This window comes from Trachinotus anak, unplaced genomic scaffold, assembly GCF_046630095.1.
Source record: "Trachinotus anak isolate AG129_WGS33_773 ecotype Australia unplaced genomic scaffold, CSIRO_AGI_Tana_v1 ptg000001l, whole genome shotgun sequence".
Taxonomy (NCBI): domain Eukaryota; kingdom Metazoa; phylum Chordata; class Actinopteri; order Carangiformes; family Carangidae; genus Trachinotus; species Trachinotus anak.
The window spans coordinates 17,056,369-17,073,406 of record NW_027273852.1 but is presented as its reverse complement, the minus strand read 5'-3'; the positions used below and the strand labels follow the sequence as shown (position 1 = coordinate 17,073,406).

Genomic DNA, 17,038 nt, shown 5'->3' with positions numbered 1-17,038 from the left:
AAAGCATGATGAGTGAGGTAAATAAGGGAAGCTGTCAGGGATAAATGATCCTTTCGTTACCTCACTGGCTATTTTGGTGGCGTGTCTGACATGTATCATGGCAGGGGTGACCTCCAAGCCTGAGAGGTTCTTGCCCCTCATGTATTCCTCAAAGTCCTTCTTATAGTCTTTCTAGTGGCCACAAAGATAAGACAGGGGACAGACAGAGCTCAGATAACCACATGCAAGCAATGCAAGTTCACAATGCAGTTACCTCATCCTGCTTATAAATGACACCCATTTCTGTACCTGCAGTCTCTAATGTGAGTGTTTGAGTGCATGTGTGAATATGTAGGACTTCTTTATTCTGAGAAAGCAACTCTCATGTTTGGTATCTGGACTTACAAAGAAAATCAAGTAAAATGTATCAAATTATTTTAATTAACACTGTAAAAATCTATAATCCAGACTGCAAGAAACATATACTTTACCTTTATCATCATCATGAGAGGAAGAGTAAGATGTCTGCACTTATATATATATATTAGGAAACATTAAACAAGGCATTGGGTAAGTTTAATTTAAACACATTTTACACTGCCATCTTCCAGTTTTTTTTAAGCACAGCTAGTTAGGAGCAGAAAATGGTAACAGTGGGAGTGACAATTTACTATGATCTAAATTGTAAAAAAAAAAATGTCACAAGTCACAAGATACTGTAACTGATAATAACTGAAACACAGTCTTAATCAGATAAACTGGCATTAGAGGCACTGTAAAATGTTTCTCCAAACTTCAGAAACATTCTATATGTCTAATATGAACAATAGGTTGACATCCAACAAGCTGAAGCATATCAATATATACCAAGAGGCAATACAATACAGGTTAATATATAAGCAGGCACTGAAGAGTTTTTCGACTGGAGAGAGGCCTGCAATGGACAGTGTATTGTATTTGTAGCTAGTTGAAACACAGAGATGAAAGGCATGAGTATTTACCTGGCTCTGCATGTGCTGGGCCTCCTTTGCAGTCACATATGTGGGTGTCTCAAAGTCCAGCATGGGCTTGCCCTTCTCCTTCTCATACTTCTCCTTGTATTTCACCTGGAGAGTTTGAAAAATATTATGCAGATAGATTACAAATGCTACAAAATCAAATAGAGAAACTATAAGAGGTATTTGAATCGCATAATCTATCACAACAATCATCAAGACCGCATTCAACTCATAATGATAATGTATAAAAATATAAACTGATGTTCACTGTGATGGATTACACTCAGGCATGGTTCAGTTCTTATTAATTAATTTAAAAAAGTAATTAATTCTTATATTGTACAGGCATCAGTAGAACTCTAGCTGCCTGGAGGGTAGGAAAAACACCACACCATGAACTACAAAATCCTAAACAGTTAACAAAATTTGAAGGTAAAGCTTGAAAAAAAATTGTAGACCATGTACAATATTAAACATAAATGTCAACATTTGATGCATTGTACCAGAGTTAGCTTAAAGCTACTTTACCACCCACTGCTATGTTATGTTGTCCCAAACTTAAATTATTAACAATTTAATGCAACACCATCTTCAAGTAGGTGCAGGAAATAAAGATATGAGATGCAGATGTTGCATTGTTGCATAACATTGAAACCCACAGTAGTGTTTTTAGGCGGGTGCAATGTTTGTTGCCCCCCAGAGTCTGTACCACTTACATTGCTCTGAAGTTCAGAGGCCTCCTTGTGATGGAGCTGCTCTGGTGTGTCAGGAATCATATGGTAGTGACCCTTACTCTCCTCAAATTTCTTCTTGTAGCAGTACTACAGGGGAATTCCCAGTCAAGTAAGACAGCTCAGTACAGCAAACGAGAAAAAGAGTGTCTGTCTGGAGTTTACTCCCATCCATTACATTATTATTTTAACAAAGAAACAAAAACAGTGACTTTATAACTTGGAAAACAGCTCTGAGCAATGTCAAAAATATGACATCCACACAAAACAATAAGTGAAAATTAAAATTGGTAGTTAAAAATTGTGTGGAAAATGGAGAAGCACACTGATTTGTGTTAAGTGATCATTAATAAAAGAGTAGTTTTATACGAACTACAGGAGGAAAAAAATTAAACTGAGAAAGAGAAAAAGTTGAGGTTATGGGGGGTGATAGTATGGGAGGGTCAAGGATGAGAGGGGTGGGTAAGGATCACTACCAGATGAAGTCAGAGAGTAAAGGATGTTTGAATGATGGAGCTTAGTGAATAAATCCATGAATCTACAGCATGTGTGTTGTTACTGTGGTATGACGTAGGGGTGAGGGAAACACTGAGTTCAGACAGATTTCAGTGAACCACAGAGGGTGCACTGAAACTGAACTGACACCCAGCAGCTCCTGGGTGAGAATGTGAGAGGGTTAAAGGCTGATGGGGTCTTACGTCGCTGGACAGTTTGCTGGTGCTCAGGCTGTGCTGCATGGACAGAGACTCAGCCATGTCAGTTACAGGCTTGTGCATCTTCTTGAGGTCACCCTTGTACTTCACCTGTGGATGGTGTTCATTTGTGAGTACAAAAAAAAAAAGAAAAACAATATAATAACTCCGCCATTAAGAAAGGATTAAACAAAGTGAGTCAGAATGCATGTTATAACAAGTGGATTAAAAAATATTCAAAACTTTTTGGGCAAAAACATTTTATGTATTTACTCAAAGTGAGTGAAACAAATTCACATGTATTGTGAAGGTGCCTCTTGCTATCTGGTGAAATTGTCCTGACTGAACCCTTTCAACATACTACAGCATGCAGGCATTAAAAGGCATCTTAGAGTCTGTTTGTGAGTTCAGTTAAGTAGGAAAAAAAGTATCTCTCTTTCTGTGTGCCTTGATGAAAGCCATCTTTGCTGATTGACACAATGCTTGTAAAAATTATGTAAAATGATGCAGCATATTTGATCACATACCTCACTAGCCAGCACGTTAGCTTCCTTCATCGTCTTATAAATCTTACTCTCCTTCAGGTCATATTGTGGTCTCTTTCCTTTCACCTCCTTGTCAAACTTCTCCTTGTACTTCACCTACCAGGGTGGGATATACATGCTAGAGTTAGTATAGTTGGTTACTTTTGGGGCGAGTAAAACCACTGGAAGATTTACATGACTCTTTCACAGTGGAAACATTTGAATTTATAGTGTATAAAAAGGGATGGGTAACTGTTTTGCTGTGTACTGCATTCCTCTCAATATTAACACTCAACTTTAGTTTATATCCCTTGTTATACAAGAAAAATGACTGCATTCAAACTGTGTATCTTCTAAAATAATTAATTTTTCCATGCATGAATTTATTTCTAATTCTCATTCAGCAATTATTGTGATAATTATTCCCAGAGTGCAAGAAAGTCTCAATGGGCTTGTTCACATCTGCATTTTGGTTCCAGACCTGAGAAGAAAATCACATACTGCTGTACTTTATCCAGGTTTTTAAAGTGGTCTTTCTGCTTTATCACAAACGACAGAATTCATTGGACGATTTTGGTGCATTTTCATACTGTCATCGGTGCAATAGTACACATTTGGGCATGTGGAAAAAAAAGTTTAATCAAAAAACTGTACTTAAGTGCACTCAAAGTCCTGAGTTGATTATGAGCCCATTATTTGTTGTAAATAACAAAGAACATGAAGAAAGTGTCAGTTCTGATGTTGGGCAGCGTTATTTTCCAAATGCAAACCAACTGCAACTGTTAGTTTTGAACTGGTTTCTGGGGTTTAGGCTGCAGTTTGCCTCACAGCATTCTCCACTATTGCAACAAACTGCATTAATAAAGCAACCACATCAGGATTCTTCTCAGTCAAAACCAAACTGGCCAGCTGTGGAGATGCCCTCAGATGCTGTTGGGACCTAATGTCGTGCATCCAGAAGTAACAAGATTATGCATGGTTTCAGCTAAGGTGGACTGTAGTTCACACAGAAATCAAATGCATCTCAGTGAGTCTCAGCTGACAGTTTATGACTGGATCTTGCTTCCCTGCTCCTCTTTGATTTAATCTGTTGGCCACTGCTGCTAAACTGTGGTTGTTGTTGCTGTTATTTTCCTGACACTGTGAAGTCTCTTCACAGTCTCAAAATAACTGACTATACTATAAGCTGACTATTATCTGCACACTTGTGTAAACACTAGACTATGTGGTAATATATAATGCTGACTGAGTCTTGATGGATCTAATGCAGTTCTGTTCTTTAAGTACCTTAAGTGCATTTACATGTTTGTTTGAGCTACCAACTTGTGATCTGACCACCTAAGATGCATTTTGTTGCTGAGTGTGAACAGTGTCTAATACAGCATGTTGTGATTCACATTAAAGAAAACATGGACTTCATATATAATAAAGTATATATGGAAGAGGTAAGGCAGTATGATTGAAATGAGACAGAACAATATCCTTAAACACTGTCTAAGAAAAAAACATGCAACTCTAGCAGTAATAATGAATTAATCTGCACTTTTAACACATTTTAAAACTTGTACCAACATTTGTGTTCGGATAAAAAAAGGAAGAAATTCAGCATAGTTGACCATTTTTGTTCAATTCTGAAAAATCCCCTCATTTTAACATTCAAGGACAGACAAAATGACTGAGTAACATGGGAGAAAAGTGGGAAAACTATAAAAAATGTTAAACAAAATAAATAAAAAAGATTCATTAGCATGCAGCATTGGCACCAGTGCAACTAATGCAGCAATGCAATGCTTGTCTATGCTTAGCAATGAGCCAGAGCTTGTCAGGGAAACAGAAGATCAGAGGGCACACACAATCCTAAACTCAGAATAATAACATCTGACAAGCTGAATCAAATTTTTTTATAAAGCGTCCTTATGGTTTGTATCAAAGGCTCAGTGAATCTTGCAGTAAAATCAGAAATCAACTCATCAGTCAGTCAACAGACAGTTACAAAGGGGACAGAAGGACAGAGGAGACACACAGAGAGTAGCAGCCCTTCAGTTTCAGGGCGTGAACCTCCTTACATCACTAGTCACGGCACTCATTTTCTTAATGTGGCGCATCATGGGGGTATCATAGGAAGCAGCTCCATGGAGGGAGGGCTTGGCCTCCACCTACAAAGCGCAGCGAGATGGAGGGATGAGAACACACAGACTAGGAATTTATGAAAGGAGACAGGAGAGGAAAGAGATGAGAAATAAGGAGAGTAAAGCACTGAAGGATGAAGGAAGAGGAGCAGTGTAGGAGGACAGGTGTGAGGATGGGGTTGGGACATGTACAATGATATGAGCAGTTAAACATGTAAATCTATTATCATGGAGTCACAATGGCAGATTAAGGCAAGGATTATAATGCAGGATGGCAGAAGAAGCACTATGGAAGAGCTGCTAGTTCTGTCGATAGCACGACAGGACTGCTGCTAAGCATCTACCATAGCATTACTAGTCTGCAAATATTAGCTTATGGAAGCTGATCTGACAATGACACTCAAGCAGCTGATCTTTGCTGGGGTAATATGGCTTCCACTGTCTGATCCCAGCTGTCATGTATTTAAAATAAATAAGGGAAACATTCTTCTAAGAGACAGTGACTGTAGAGAACCAGAGGGAAACTGCACGAATGGCCCAGGGCTTCATGAGACAGATGGTTGATTTGGTTTGATGTACCTGGCTGGTCAGCTTGGACACCTCAGTAGCCAGAGCGATGTCTGGGCGGTGGGCCAGTGAGCCTCCACGGCTAGCCTCCTCACGGGCCTTATCACGGTATCCGATCTGATGGAGATGAGACCAAACAAGAATCAATGGACCACGTACAAAGTGCTTTTATTTATTTATCTTTTTTTGTCTTTAGATGCTCTTTGGTGCTAAGACATCATTGTTGTGGTGATTCTGTACTGTATTTCCAAGAGATGACGTTTTAGTCCATCAGTTAAAAAAATATTTTCTAATAGTTGTCTGTCTTTGAGGGATCATGGGCGTCGACATTCAGAGTCTGTGCTGCTTTGCTGCCATTCTTCTCATTAAAAGGTCTAATAACTTGTTAGCCAGTTTTATATGCAAACAACAGATTAAGGGTTAGTCTACATATATTTATGGCTAATTGTGGGGCTGAAAGACAGGCCAGTGTACAAGTTTTAGTCTTTAACCAACAAAGAGTTCTTTGCATCTACTTGATGGTTACCTCACTGATAAGTTTGGCAGCCTGGGTTGCCTTCCTTATGTCAGGACGGTCAGCTACAGTAGTGTAGTTCAGTTTGGCTTTGGCGTCCTTCTTGTAAGCAACCTGTGGCATAGGGCAGAGAGCAGACAGATCAATGATGTAGGGCTAAATGTCAGTGTCCCTTAATGCTACAGTATCCTTTATGTACTTTAAACTTTCACAATGTGGAGATGACTCACGCTGCTCTGAGCCTTGGCCACATCAATGGCATGCTGAACATCAGGTGGAACAATCATGTTGTTATACACTGACTTGCCCTTCTCCTTCTCAAACTTTGCTTTATACACTTTCTGTAAGGAGAGAATGGAAGGTTAAGGCCAACAGCACAAAAAATTGTTCAGAATTTTAAAATGACTGAGCTGATTTTGTAAAACCAAAGTGAGAAAGTTGTACCCCGCTGACGAGCTTGTTGACTGCCCTGCTGTGGGCTGTGTCACGGGTCTCGGACAGGGTAGTGAATGAGCCAGACTGCATGTCTTTCTTACTGGCCTCCTTGTATTTGCTCTGATAAAGAGAATAAGGAAATTATACAACATGTATTGTTGTCGTCTGTGTCGTTTTCTAAACCTGACAAGGGTTTACCCAGGTGTACAAAAATTGGTTTACTTTCTACTGAACAGTTTTTACCTCCGATGCCAGAGTTCGCACAGCCTTGGCATGGAGGATTTGAGGAGTGTCCAGGACGGGCACGTAGTGGCCCTTTTCCCTCTCATACTTCTCTTTGTATTTCACCTGGAGGGCAGAGATGAATAAAATATTAGTTTACACAATGTTAAACAATTCATTCTGATGTAGCTCTGTTTGAGATGTGGTGATAAGTGCTCTCTGCCCTCTGGTAATTTCAACTCACATCACTGGCCATTACAGCATTTTTCTTGCACAGGATGGTTAACTTATCATCAACAACAGGTATCACGCAGCCCTTCAGCATCTCTTTGTCATACTTGTACTCAACCTGTGGGTAAAACAATGGGAGAAAAAAATTAGAAAAATACTGTTGCATGTTGTGAGTGAATAATAATTTACATCACACAAAAGGACGCAACAACTCACATCACTCTGCTGCAAGGAGTTCTTGGCAGCATTGATAAAGTCAGGTCTGTCTGTTGTCCAGATCCATTTGTTCTTGGTGGCTTCATACTTTTTCTTGTAGTCAAGCTAAAAATGAAAAAAATCATGTTTTGTTAATATTTTCAGGTATTTTGAGTTCAACTTAAATCAATAATAAAGAGAAATAGAAATTTTATCACTAAACACACTTACATTGCTGATGTTCTTGTAAGCCTCCTTGGCAGCGCGGATCTCACGAGCCTCAGGGTCCATGTTGATCTGAGCCTTGCTCTTCTCGTACACCTCTTTGTACTTGAGCTGCAAGATGCATGAAAAACACCATCATAAAACATCAAACTTAAAAATGCATTTCATATTTTGGTGGCGCCAGTCTGAGTGGGACTTACATTGCTGGTGATCTCCTTGACCTTCTTCATGTGCTGTTGGTATGGCGTGTCATAAGGCAAGGTGTATCCCTTGGCCTTGGTTTTGTTGTACTCCATCTTGTAGATGATCTGAGGAGTAATGAACACCACATAGTCAGCAGAAATTCAAAAGAAACCTAAATAAATAAAGGCCACGGAATTTCACTTACACTCTGGAAAAAACCAAAGCAAAACAAAACACAAACTTACATCACTGATCTTCTTGCTGCGTTTGTGGGCCTCATACTCAGGAGTCTCCAGAACTGAGGTGAACTTGTCCTTGGCACGTTCATACTGCTCCCTATATCTCCACTGATGGAGGAGGATAACGTGTAAACACAAGAAAGTCAGTATCACTCATAATCGGTTTGCTGCTGTGATCATTTAATTTTATTTATGTGTCTTCTAACAACTAGTCTTGCTTCTCATTAATGGAGCTAAAGACAAAAACTATCCCAGAAAAGCGGGGAATGAATTTGTGAGAAGAGATGCTGAAAAGCCAGAACTAAACTGTTCTAACAGGACTCAAAGTCACATTTCAGCATCGAATGATGTCAGTTCAGATGAAGGCATTGTTTGACTTTAAACAGTCACTTTCTGCAGTTACATAATAAAGCTAAAGTGTGAAAAACAATTTGGTTCTTTTCTTTTTCATTTACAAACCAGAACAGTTTCCTCACTATTTCAATACTATGTATGATGTAAACTATCTAATAATAATAATATGGTATATGTAATGAGTGAAGTGGTATCATGCATTTGTTTAGAAAAACATGCTTTATGAAACATGCACAAACACAAAGGGAGTTTTTTCCCAGATGAAAATGGAGACAAGGACACATGTTACCAATATTCAGTCTGCAGTGCCCACGTAGTTCATGGTGACCAGCACTCCATTTATGTTATTACTCATTGAATCTGAGGCTGACATATAGAGTGGCTTCAATAAAGATGAGATTTACTCAGTAGAAGACAGTAAAAGTCAAATTTGCTGTATTTGGCAGTTCAATAGTATCAGAAAAGACATCGTGCAGATAAGTGATGCCACTAACTTCAAACAAAACATACAGGAAGAAAAGTAAAATCTGCACTTAGACTTTAACAAATATCGAACTGTATAACAGGTGACTAATTTTACAGATAATTATATCTTCTGCCCCTGCAGAAGCTGTAATGCTGTAATTGGCTGCATTTCTGACTCTAGATAGGTCTGTCTGCTGTTGGGCAATGCATTTAAAGATGAGCTTGGTGATCAATGAGACATGAAGAGAAGTGATGGAGGGATTAAAACATGAAAGACAAGGGTGGAATATGTGGAAGTTAAAATCCCTTTAGGAGTTAAAGTGAGATGAATGGAGAGAAGGAAGACCCTGTCCAGAAACAGAACTAACTTGTGACTTTAAAATATGACTGTGAGTCTTTAAACTACACAGTGCTTATTTTCTGCCTGTTTGTGGACAGGGATCGGCGTTACCACGGTTCATCGCTGACTGTTTACCTTACTGCCTATAGTGGACTGGTAAAGGGCTGTGAGGATGTCAGGGCGGAGTAGCTCATTGCAGCCACTCTTTAGCAGATCCTTTGCTCTGGATTTATATTTTGCCTGTCCACACACAGACGACAAACACACACACAGCATGCCATAGTTGAGGACAGATGAAAAACAGCAGTAACACTGGGAGGACTGGAGAAGTACTCCAGAGATCCAAGTGTGACGAAGGAGTTGTTTGACCTCATCTGTGCCCTCAGAGTGACAGAAATCCTCACTTTCTCAAGTTTCTCTCTCAAGATGTGTTCATTGGTTTAGACATATTCCTAATTTAATACACATAATTTTATCATCAATGACTGAGTTATTAAGCTGTCATTCTGATGGCACAGATAGAGGAGACTCCTGCTCACTCAAGATAACCTTCCAGCTGCTATTTGAGTGGCTCTGTTTACAATAACCTACACGGGAGGAAAAGAAAGAGAGAGAACAAGTAGACACTGGGACAGACAGAGGGAACAATTTATCGCGTTGGAAGAGCCATGCGAAGACGACCACCGGCAGGTCTGTCGACGACCTCATGCGCCAGTGGCAGAGGTCTGGAGGACCGGACCGGAGGTAGCGGTAGTGGAGGCAGGCCAGTCGAACAACACAACCGGGGCGTTTACCTGGCTCATCTTCCTGTTCTCCCTGGCCAGTTGGTATCTAGGATCATCTGTGGTTATGGTGAACTTATCCTTGGTCTTCTCATAATTAGCTCTGTAGGCCCTCTGCTCAGAATGTCAGAAGGTAGTTAAGGACAAATATCCAGCAAACAATGTGTGTGGTGAGACTTGTCCAGGGAACAAAGGTTAAAACAAGTTGATGTGAAGAACTTGATATAATGGTTGCACATAACAAGAGCCACTCATAAACATTATAGACAATTATCAAACCATATTATGAATTCACACAGTTTTACCTTCAAGCTGAGAGTCCAATAGAGAATGCATAGAGACAGAGAAATATGAACAACACTGATGACTCAACAAACTAATTATAACATTTTTGCTACAAAAAACTATTCTTCACTTACTGTACTGGGTTAAAGAATGAAAGGACTCACCGCATTAATGAGACCAGAAGCATTCTTGACAGCCTCGAAGAATGGAGTGTCGCAGGTATACTTGAAGTTGCCTCTGTTCTTCTCATAGTTGGCTTTGTACAGTCTCTGTTACCATGAAATAAAACTGTTATTAGAAACATGCAGAAACATATATCACTCCATTAAAGATCCCTGCATTGATAACATAAGTAATGGCATTTTATGCACTATGAAATAAACAAGGGTTTTTATGGAAGTTTATCAAATTATTAGAAATGTTAGATTATGAACTAAATAGATCCTTCACCTCACTGTACAGCGCCTTGTTCCTCTCAGCCTGCAGCAGCTCAGGTGTGTCCCACACATAGCAGCCAATGCCCTTCAGCCAATCCAGGTCCTCTTTGTACTTGATCTATAAAAAGACATCAAAATGGATTTCATTAAAAAAATGCATACCGTGTCACTGATACAATATGCCCATCTACCTACTGAGAGTCAATGATTTAACACAGCGTGCATAATTCTGGATTGCAAGTGAACAGTACTCACGTTGCTGACATTGTCATTGACAATTCTGCTGAAGAAGAACTCAGGGCGGTCAGGGATGGACTTCCATGTACCCAGAGAGTTAATGTACTTCTCCCTGTATTTAACCTGAGGTGGAGAGATGGGAAAACAGTATAAGAGAGATAGAAGAGCTCAAATCAAAATGATCTTAAACTTTTTCGTTAACATTGCGTAGACATTCATAACAAATAATCAACCAGCTAATTTCTAATTGCTGACCTCACTGATATCATCAGTGACTCTGCGGTGGTAGATGATATCCAGAGCATCCTTGACTGTGCGGTAGTGGCCCCTGGAGAGCTCAAAGGTCTCTTTGTAGCGCAGCTGAAAACGTGAAGAACAAAATGTGTCAGATGTTCATCGAGCACAATTGCACAAACGTTTATTGGTGTCAATAGCATCCCTCCTCTATCAGTCATCAGCATTAAAAGGGCAAAGCCACATTTTGCACTGATTTGGAAAGGCAATTATTTTGAGGAATGATCAAATTTTGATGAAACAATTCTATCATAGGAAGCAAAATTCTCAATTAGCTAATAAATTCTTAGCTTAATTAGTAGCTTCTTCATGTGGAGTATCACAGGTTTAATAGCAATTTCTATATCTAGCAAATCTGACCAGTTAATATCCAATTTTCACTCAAAATCTAAACTAAAAACTATCCAAGATGAAAACAAGTCCTTCTCTGGTTCATGGCACTGATGTAAATATTATTGTTTTTAATAAAGGTTATTCAAGAAGCATACTCACATCGCTGGACTGGAGGTAGGCTTTCTTGGCACGGATCAAGAGAGGTGTATCAGCAATGGCAGTGTACCTGTGCTTCATCTTCTCATACTGTTCTTTGTACTTGTTCTAAGGGAAGAAATAATTTATGTAACACATCAGAAATTTGTTTCAGTGGAGAGTTGGATAATTCAACAGATAATACAGAGAGCATTACACAAAATATAATTGAATAAAACTACAGGCACTGTTAACGTATTCTCATTTAAGTTCATAGCCAAGTGCTAGTAAAGGAAGTATAAGAAAGGGGAAGACTTACATCACTGTAGACCACTTTCATTTTTCTAGCATGGCCCATGTTTGGAGTTTCAATTTCTTGAGTAAAATGAGCTCTCTCCTTAGCGGCCAGATCTGTGTACAGGTACTGCAGTGAAACAGACAAAAACAATCATTAGATTATCAGAAACAGCACATAAATCCATGCAAAACAACACATTTGTTAGGTGATGTTGTGTCTTCAACTTGCTTTGTTAGTCAGCTGCTGGGCCCATTTGACTCTCCTGATGTCCAAAGAGTCTGCAGTGCTGGTGACCTTAGCCATGTCCTCCTTGCTCTGGGCTTTGTAGATCAGCTGAAAATAGACAATCACAAAAAAATCAAGTCAATCATTATTTTCTGACAGAAAACAAACAGTTGTCCATTTATATAATGCCATAAAAATGTGTTTGGGACAGAAACTCACATTGCTCATGTGGGTCTTGAGCTCAGTCACACGTTTGTACTCTGGAGTGTCCAGGACCACAGAGAAGTTGGCAAGGTTCTTCTTGGCCTCCACTGGATAGCTCATCTATAAATGTAAAAGGAAAAAACAGATATAATGATGTATGCATAGGGACATAACTGATATAATGGGATATGCCATTACAGGAAACAGGAAATACATACCTTGAATTTGGTGATGTTGCGGACATGGACCATCTCTGGGGTGTCATACAAGAAGCAGCCAACGCCTCTCAGCCACATCAGATCCTCTTTGTATTTCAGCTAAAAACACAAAATGATTTTAAGAAACCACCCCTCACAAAGTTATTGAATTGAATTGATTTTGTGAGAATCTGTGTCAAACATTTTTATGCCATACCTCGCTGGTGATGTCATTGACGTGGTAGCAGTGCATCAGCTCTGGTGTAATGGGCATAGAGATCAGCTGGCCTCTGCTGTTGTAGTATTTCTCTTTGTAGCACAACTAGGATAAGGAGGGAACAAAAATGTGGCATAAATACAACATACTATTCAACTCCATCAAGCTACATGAATTAAAAATAGTAGAATGAATGATGTTAATAATTCAAGAATGGTTCCGTACGTCGCTGAGGTTCTCCTGGTTCATCTTGACTTGTTTGATTTCAGGGGTGTCGTAGGTTGTGTGGATCTTGTCCTTTTGCTTCTGGTACAGCTCACGGTACAGACGCTGTGGAAGAGACAAAGGCAACACATGAGCTTGTTTCATCAAGTAAGAGTGTCATTGGGGAGTAAATGTAAAACTCAACACTAATGTGTCTGGGTCAACAACACCAGCAGTGTGTTATCTTACCTCATTGATGATCTTGTTAGCTTTCCTTGCGTTGACGAAGTTGACACCCTCTGGATGAAGAGTGTATCCCTTAGCCTTCATCATCTCATAGGCCTCTTTGTACTTCACCTACACAAATAAAAGCAAGAGTATGTGATTCCGTAACATCACACTACTACATTACCAACAGAGCTCAAGTGCTGTCAAATGAACAGGATCAAGAAAGTGGAATACTTACATTGCTGGCGACAATGCTGTTTGCCTTAACCTGCTTGATGAGTGGGGTGTCGTGGGGCAGGGAGTAACCAGTCGGCATGAAGCTCTTGTTGGCCTCTTTGTACCAGTTCTGAGAGAAGCCAATGGAACATATTTCAGCTTGAAAAAAAAATATATGCCAATAAATCCAGAAACAACTCTGAGAGTAAACCTGAAGAACACCTTTTAAGAACGATCTAATGTCTAAAATCACTTCCTATTTGCTACCTACAGTTGTGCACTGTGTTTACTTTTTGCAATTTCTCAGTGAAATTTATGAATTGTATTGTACTGTAGGCCCACACAAATTCCTACGATGAACATCTGCTGTAATGGGTGTAAAAATCATAGTCATGGCTCATTACAACTGTGTCAGTGATGATAATTCATGCTGTTCACCATAACATACACAAGTAGAGCATGTATTTTGTAGGGTGCTCCTTATATCCAGAACGTATTATAATATTTTTACAGTATACATGCTGAGAGTAATTCCTAAATAAGCAAACTGAGTATGAAGGAATAATAACTCACATCACTCTGGATGTAGTTAGCCAGACGTGCTCTTTCTGTTTCAATGGTAACAGCAGGAGAAGTATTTGTGCCCTTGATGTTGATGTTGTAATCATAGCGGTAGTGCAGCTGGAAAATGAGAAGAAAAAAGATTAGATGTATAGCCATAATTTTTTTTTTAATAAAATGAAATATTTATAGTGAAAAAGTAAATTTGAGTCACTTACATCACTCAGGTTCTGAGCATTCTGCTTGGCCGTCTCATACACTGGAGTCTCCGTCACCACTGAATAGTCCTTGAAAGCCTCAATACCTTTGGCTCTATACTTGTTCTGCAATAAACATACAAATGGTGGCAATCAGCATGGCTTTTAAACAGAAACACAAGGTAGTGTAAAAACTCTATAGAGGTATTTACTGGGCAGAAGGTTGAGATAACGAAGCCCGAAGTTGTGTACCAAAGAGATGATAAGCATGAAAAAGTTATAAACCAAATTACTGAATATGAAGGATAAATATAGTGAGTGGGCTAACCTCACTCTGAAGGTCACCGGCATGCTTGACACGGAGGATCTCTGGTGTGTCCCAGGCATAGCAGCCGATACCCTTCAGCCAGTTGAGATCATCCTTGTAGAAGATCTGGGGAGAGCACACAGCGAAACACACTAATTATGTGAGTTTTGGCAGATAGTTTTGTACTGTAGCTGTTATTGAAAACACCCTTTACTTTTTAACATATCTATACATATACAACTAATGGCAGCATTTGGAAACTGGTTTATTTATCTTGCACTCTTTAAAATGCTAAGATTTAAAAAAGCAATATCAAAAGAAGATATTATATCATCAGAAATATATAACAAGTAAGAATGCGATTGTAATATTGTGGCTACGCAGGAGCAAGTGCAGAATATCAAGCTAAAGTCAGTTACTCACGTCACTGAGTTGCTCGTTGACTTTGCGTGCCTGGACGTACATCTGCATGTCAGGCAGGCATATCCACTGGTGCAGATACTTGCGGTAGTGGATTCCACTGACGGTGGACTGGGTGTTGCGGGCAGACAGGATCTCCAGCATGTCTGGTGGGATATGGTTCTTGGCCTTGGTCTTCTCATAGTTCTCCTTGTATAGACGCTATAAAGGTGGATAAGAGATGGTTCTTTGCATTATGTAAGCACAAAGCTAAATTGGGATGTAATTTTTTTTCTCAAATGAAATGAATTGTGTTCTATGATTACATTGTGGGTCACTCTGTAAAGGTATCTGTTATTATGTAGCTTCAAATATAGGAAAATTATTTAAAATATGCACAGCTGGATGATACATTTTAGCTGCTTGTTAAAAGCTGCAGCTCCTGTTGTATTCCCTGTTTAAAAAATGCAAACATGTGGAAGATAAAATGGCAAAACAAATTTAACTCACATCTAGGACCAGCTTTCCAGCTTTGACGCAGCGAGCAGTAGCGGGATCGTCCTCAAGAGACTTGGGCAGGCTGTAGAGGGATTTGAACTTCTCATAATCCTCCTTGTACTTCACCTAAAGGGGCAGGATGATTCATAGGCAAGATGATTTAAACTCATGTGAAGAAAATCCCAGCATAGTAAAAACATGGACTGAAATGAACAGAACTCCAAATTGAACTCACGCCGCTGAGAATGATCTTCTGTTGTTTGGCATGTTGCAGGGCATGTGCGTCATGTGGAATCTGGTAGCTCTTGGCTTTGATTTTGTCCCATGCAGAAGTGTAGTTTTTCTGTAGACAGAAACCAGAACATCACAACATGTTGTATGAAAACATGCAGGTTACAAAGCTGATATTTTAAATCTTGTCACTGACTGAAAGACAGATATATTTTTATCTTTACTTACATTGCTGAAGAAGTATTTGAAGTTGTGGCATCTGGCATAGTCGTAGGTATCCAGAACAGTGGTATACAGGTGCTTCTCCTTATGATAAGCCTCCCTATAGTTGAGCTGTCAATGATAATTGTTTAATTAATGCACACAATTGGAGGAAAACTCAAATAATATATGTTATAAAAGTCTTGCTCACTCACCTCACTGGCCCAGGTATGACCCAGAACAGCCGTCACATAAACTGGGGTGTCTGTCACAATGGAGTAATTGTTGAATTCTTTCTTGGCTTCGTCTCTGTATTTAAGCTATAAGAGAAGATATTACATGGATAAGTTACACACAGTTCCACAAACAAAAGAATTACATTCTTTTCCATGTCTAAATGCTATGAAGGTTTTAAAACTAACAACTTGGCTCAGTAAACCATAAACTGATGAAATAATGAAAAATAATGTTGCTACTCACATCACTCTGCAGCTCGTAGGACTTCTTGGCACGTAGAATCTCTGGTGTGTCCCAGACATAACAACCAATACCCTTCATCCAGTTCAGGTCATCCTTGTAGAACACCTATTGAATATCAGAAAGCACACATTGTGTGTTCAATCATGGAGAGAACATTTCTTGCAAACATAAATCTATTATAGAATCTACTGTGTTTCAAGTTGTCTAGAGACACAGTTGTTTGTCAAAAAAATGTAGCAGCAAAGAAAATTCTCACTTAATGAGAAAAATTCCAAAAAACCTGCTATTACAATAGCTCTCAAAACATTAGACACACTAAATAACCTTTATCAATTAATCACATATCATAATATAAGATAAGATAGTTACTTAAAGTGCAGTGCCTGTATATCTAACATAACATTTTAAAACAGCTGATGAGACATGAGTTTGTCCAGTCATGTTTCACAGAACACTGCGCAGCGATCAGGTACAAGCGGCACATGTGCAGAATATGAAGAAGGACCTACATCACTGAGAATCTCGTTGGTCTTGCGGGCACGAATGGCATCCTCCTGGTCAGGATGGCAGGTCCACTGGTGCAGGTAGGTGCGGTAGATGACGTCGCTCAGCATATCCTGGCACCGCTTAGCTACCTGGTTAGCAATGATGTCAGGTGGGAGGTGGGTCTTGGTCTTGGTGCTATGGTAGTCCTTGTGGTAGAGCCTCTGTAAAGACATGAGTAGTTATTGAAATTAATCTTTGGAATTAAACAAATCAACCAAAAATATGATATTATGTGTATTATAATTAATTTAAATGCCAATCTCTGTAAGTTAAATGCTTAAAAATGCTACATGAAGATTAGCA

At 39.3% G+C, this 17,038-nt stretch overlaps 1 protein-coding gene across 12 annotated transcripts in view; it reads right to left on the bottom strand.

Moving 5' to 3' along the window:
- Window positions 1-17,038, bottom strand: part of neb (nebulin) — a 64,180-nt gene that overhangs the window by 13,043 nt on the left and 34,099 nt on the right. For 4 of the 12 annotated variants that reach the window (XM_071480993.1, XM_071481003.1, XM_071481011.1 and 1 more), the window contains exons 84-122: window positions 16,699-16,896; window positions 16,190-16,294; window positions 15,925-16,029; window positions 15,737-15,841; window positions 15,513-15,620; window positions 15,290-15,403; window positions 14,804-15,001; window positions 14,402-14,506; window positions 14,095-14,199; window positions 13,889-13,996; window positions 13,338-13,445; window positions 13,121-13,228; window positions 12,893-12,997; window positions 12,668-12,772; window positions 12,472-12,570; window positions 12,269-12,373; window positions 12,053-12,157; window positions 11,846-11,950; window positions 11,551-11,655; window positions 11,020-11,124; window positions 10,783-10,887; window positions 10,541-10,645; window positions 10,255-10,359; window positions 9,159-9,263; window positions 7,871-7,972; window positions 7,643-7,750; window positions 7,449-7,553; window positions 7,239-7,343; window positions 7,036-7,140; window positions 6,813-6,917; window positions 6,579-6,689; window positions 6,365-6,475; window positions 6,147-6,248; window positions 5,633-5,737; window positions 4,991-5,080; window positions 2,928-3,041; window positions 2,407-2,511; window positions 981-1,085; window positions 61-171 (exon numbers count right to left, since the gene is read on the bottom strand). In XM_071480993.1, the coding sequence (XP_071337094.1) occupies window positions 61-171; window positions 981-1,085; window positions 2,407-2,511; window positions 2,928-3,041; window positions 4,991-5,080; window positions 5,633-5,737; window positions 6,147-6,248; window positions 6,365-6,475; window positions 6,579-6,689; window positions 6,813-6,917; window positions 7,036-7,140; window positions 7,239-7,343; window positions 7,449-7,553; window positions 7,643-7,750; window positions 7,871-7,972; window positions 9,159-9,263; window positions 10,255-10,359; window positions 10,541-10,645; window positions 10,783-10,887; window positions 11,020-11,124; window positions 11,551-11,655; window positions 11,846-11,950; window positions 12,053-12,157; window positions 12,269-12,373; window positions 12,472-12,570; window positions 12,668-12,772; window positions 12,893-12,997; window positions 13,121-13,228; window positions 13,338-13,445; window positions 13,889-13,996; window positions 14,095-14,199; window positions 14,402-14,506; window positions 14,804-15,001; window positions 15,290-15,403; window positions 15,513-15,620; window positions 15,737-15,841; window positions 15,925-16,029; window positions 16,190-16,294; window positions 16,699-16,896 (4,305 nt within the window). Of the gene's footprint in view, window positions 1-60; window positions 172-980; window positions 1,086-2,406; window positions 2,512-2,927; window positions 3,042-4,990; window positions 5,081-5,632; window positions 5,738-6,146; window positions 6,249-6,364; window positions 6,476-6,578; window positions 6,690-6,812; window positions 6,918-7,035; window positions 7,141-7,238; window positions 7,344-7,448; window positions 7,554-7,642; window positions 7,751-7,870; window positions 7,973-9,158; window positions 9,264-9,817; window positions 9,920-10,254; window positions 10,360-10,540; window positions 10,646-10,782; window positions 10,888-11,019; window positions 11,125-11,550; window positions 11,656-11,845; window positions 11,951-12,052; window positions 12,158-12,268; window positions 12,374-12,471; window positions 12,571-12,667; window positions 12,773-12,892; window positions 12,998-13,120; window positions 13,229-13,337; window positions 13,446-13,888; window positions 13,997-14,094; window positions 14,200-14,401; window positions 14,507-14,803; window positions 15,002-15,289; window positions 15,404-15,512; window positions 15,621-15,736; window positions 15,842-15,924; window positions 16,030-16,189; window positions 16,295-16,698; window positions 16,897-17,038 lie in introns of all 12 variants that reach the window. The other 8 variants (XM_071481029.1, XM_071481038.1, XM_071481074.1 and 5 more) reach the window with 5 other exon arrangements.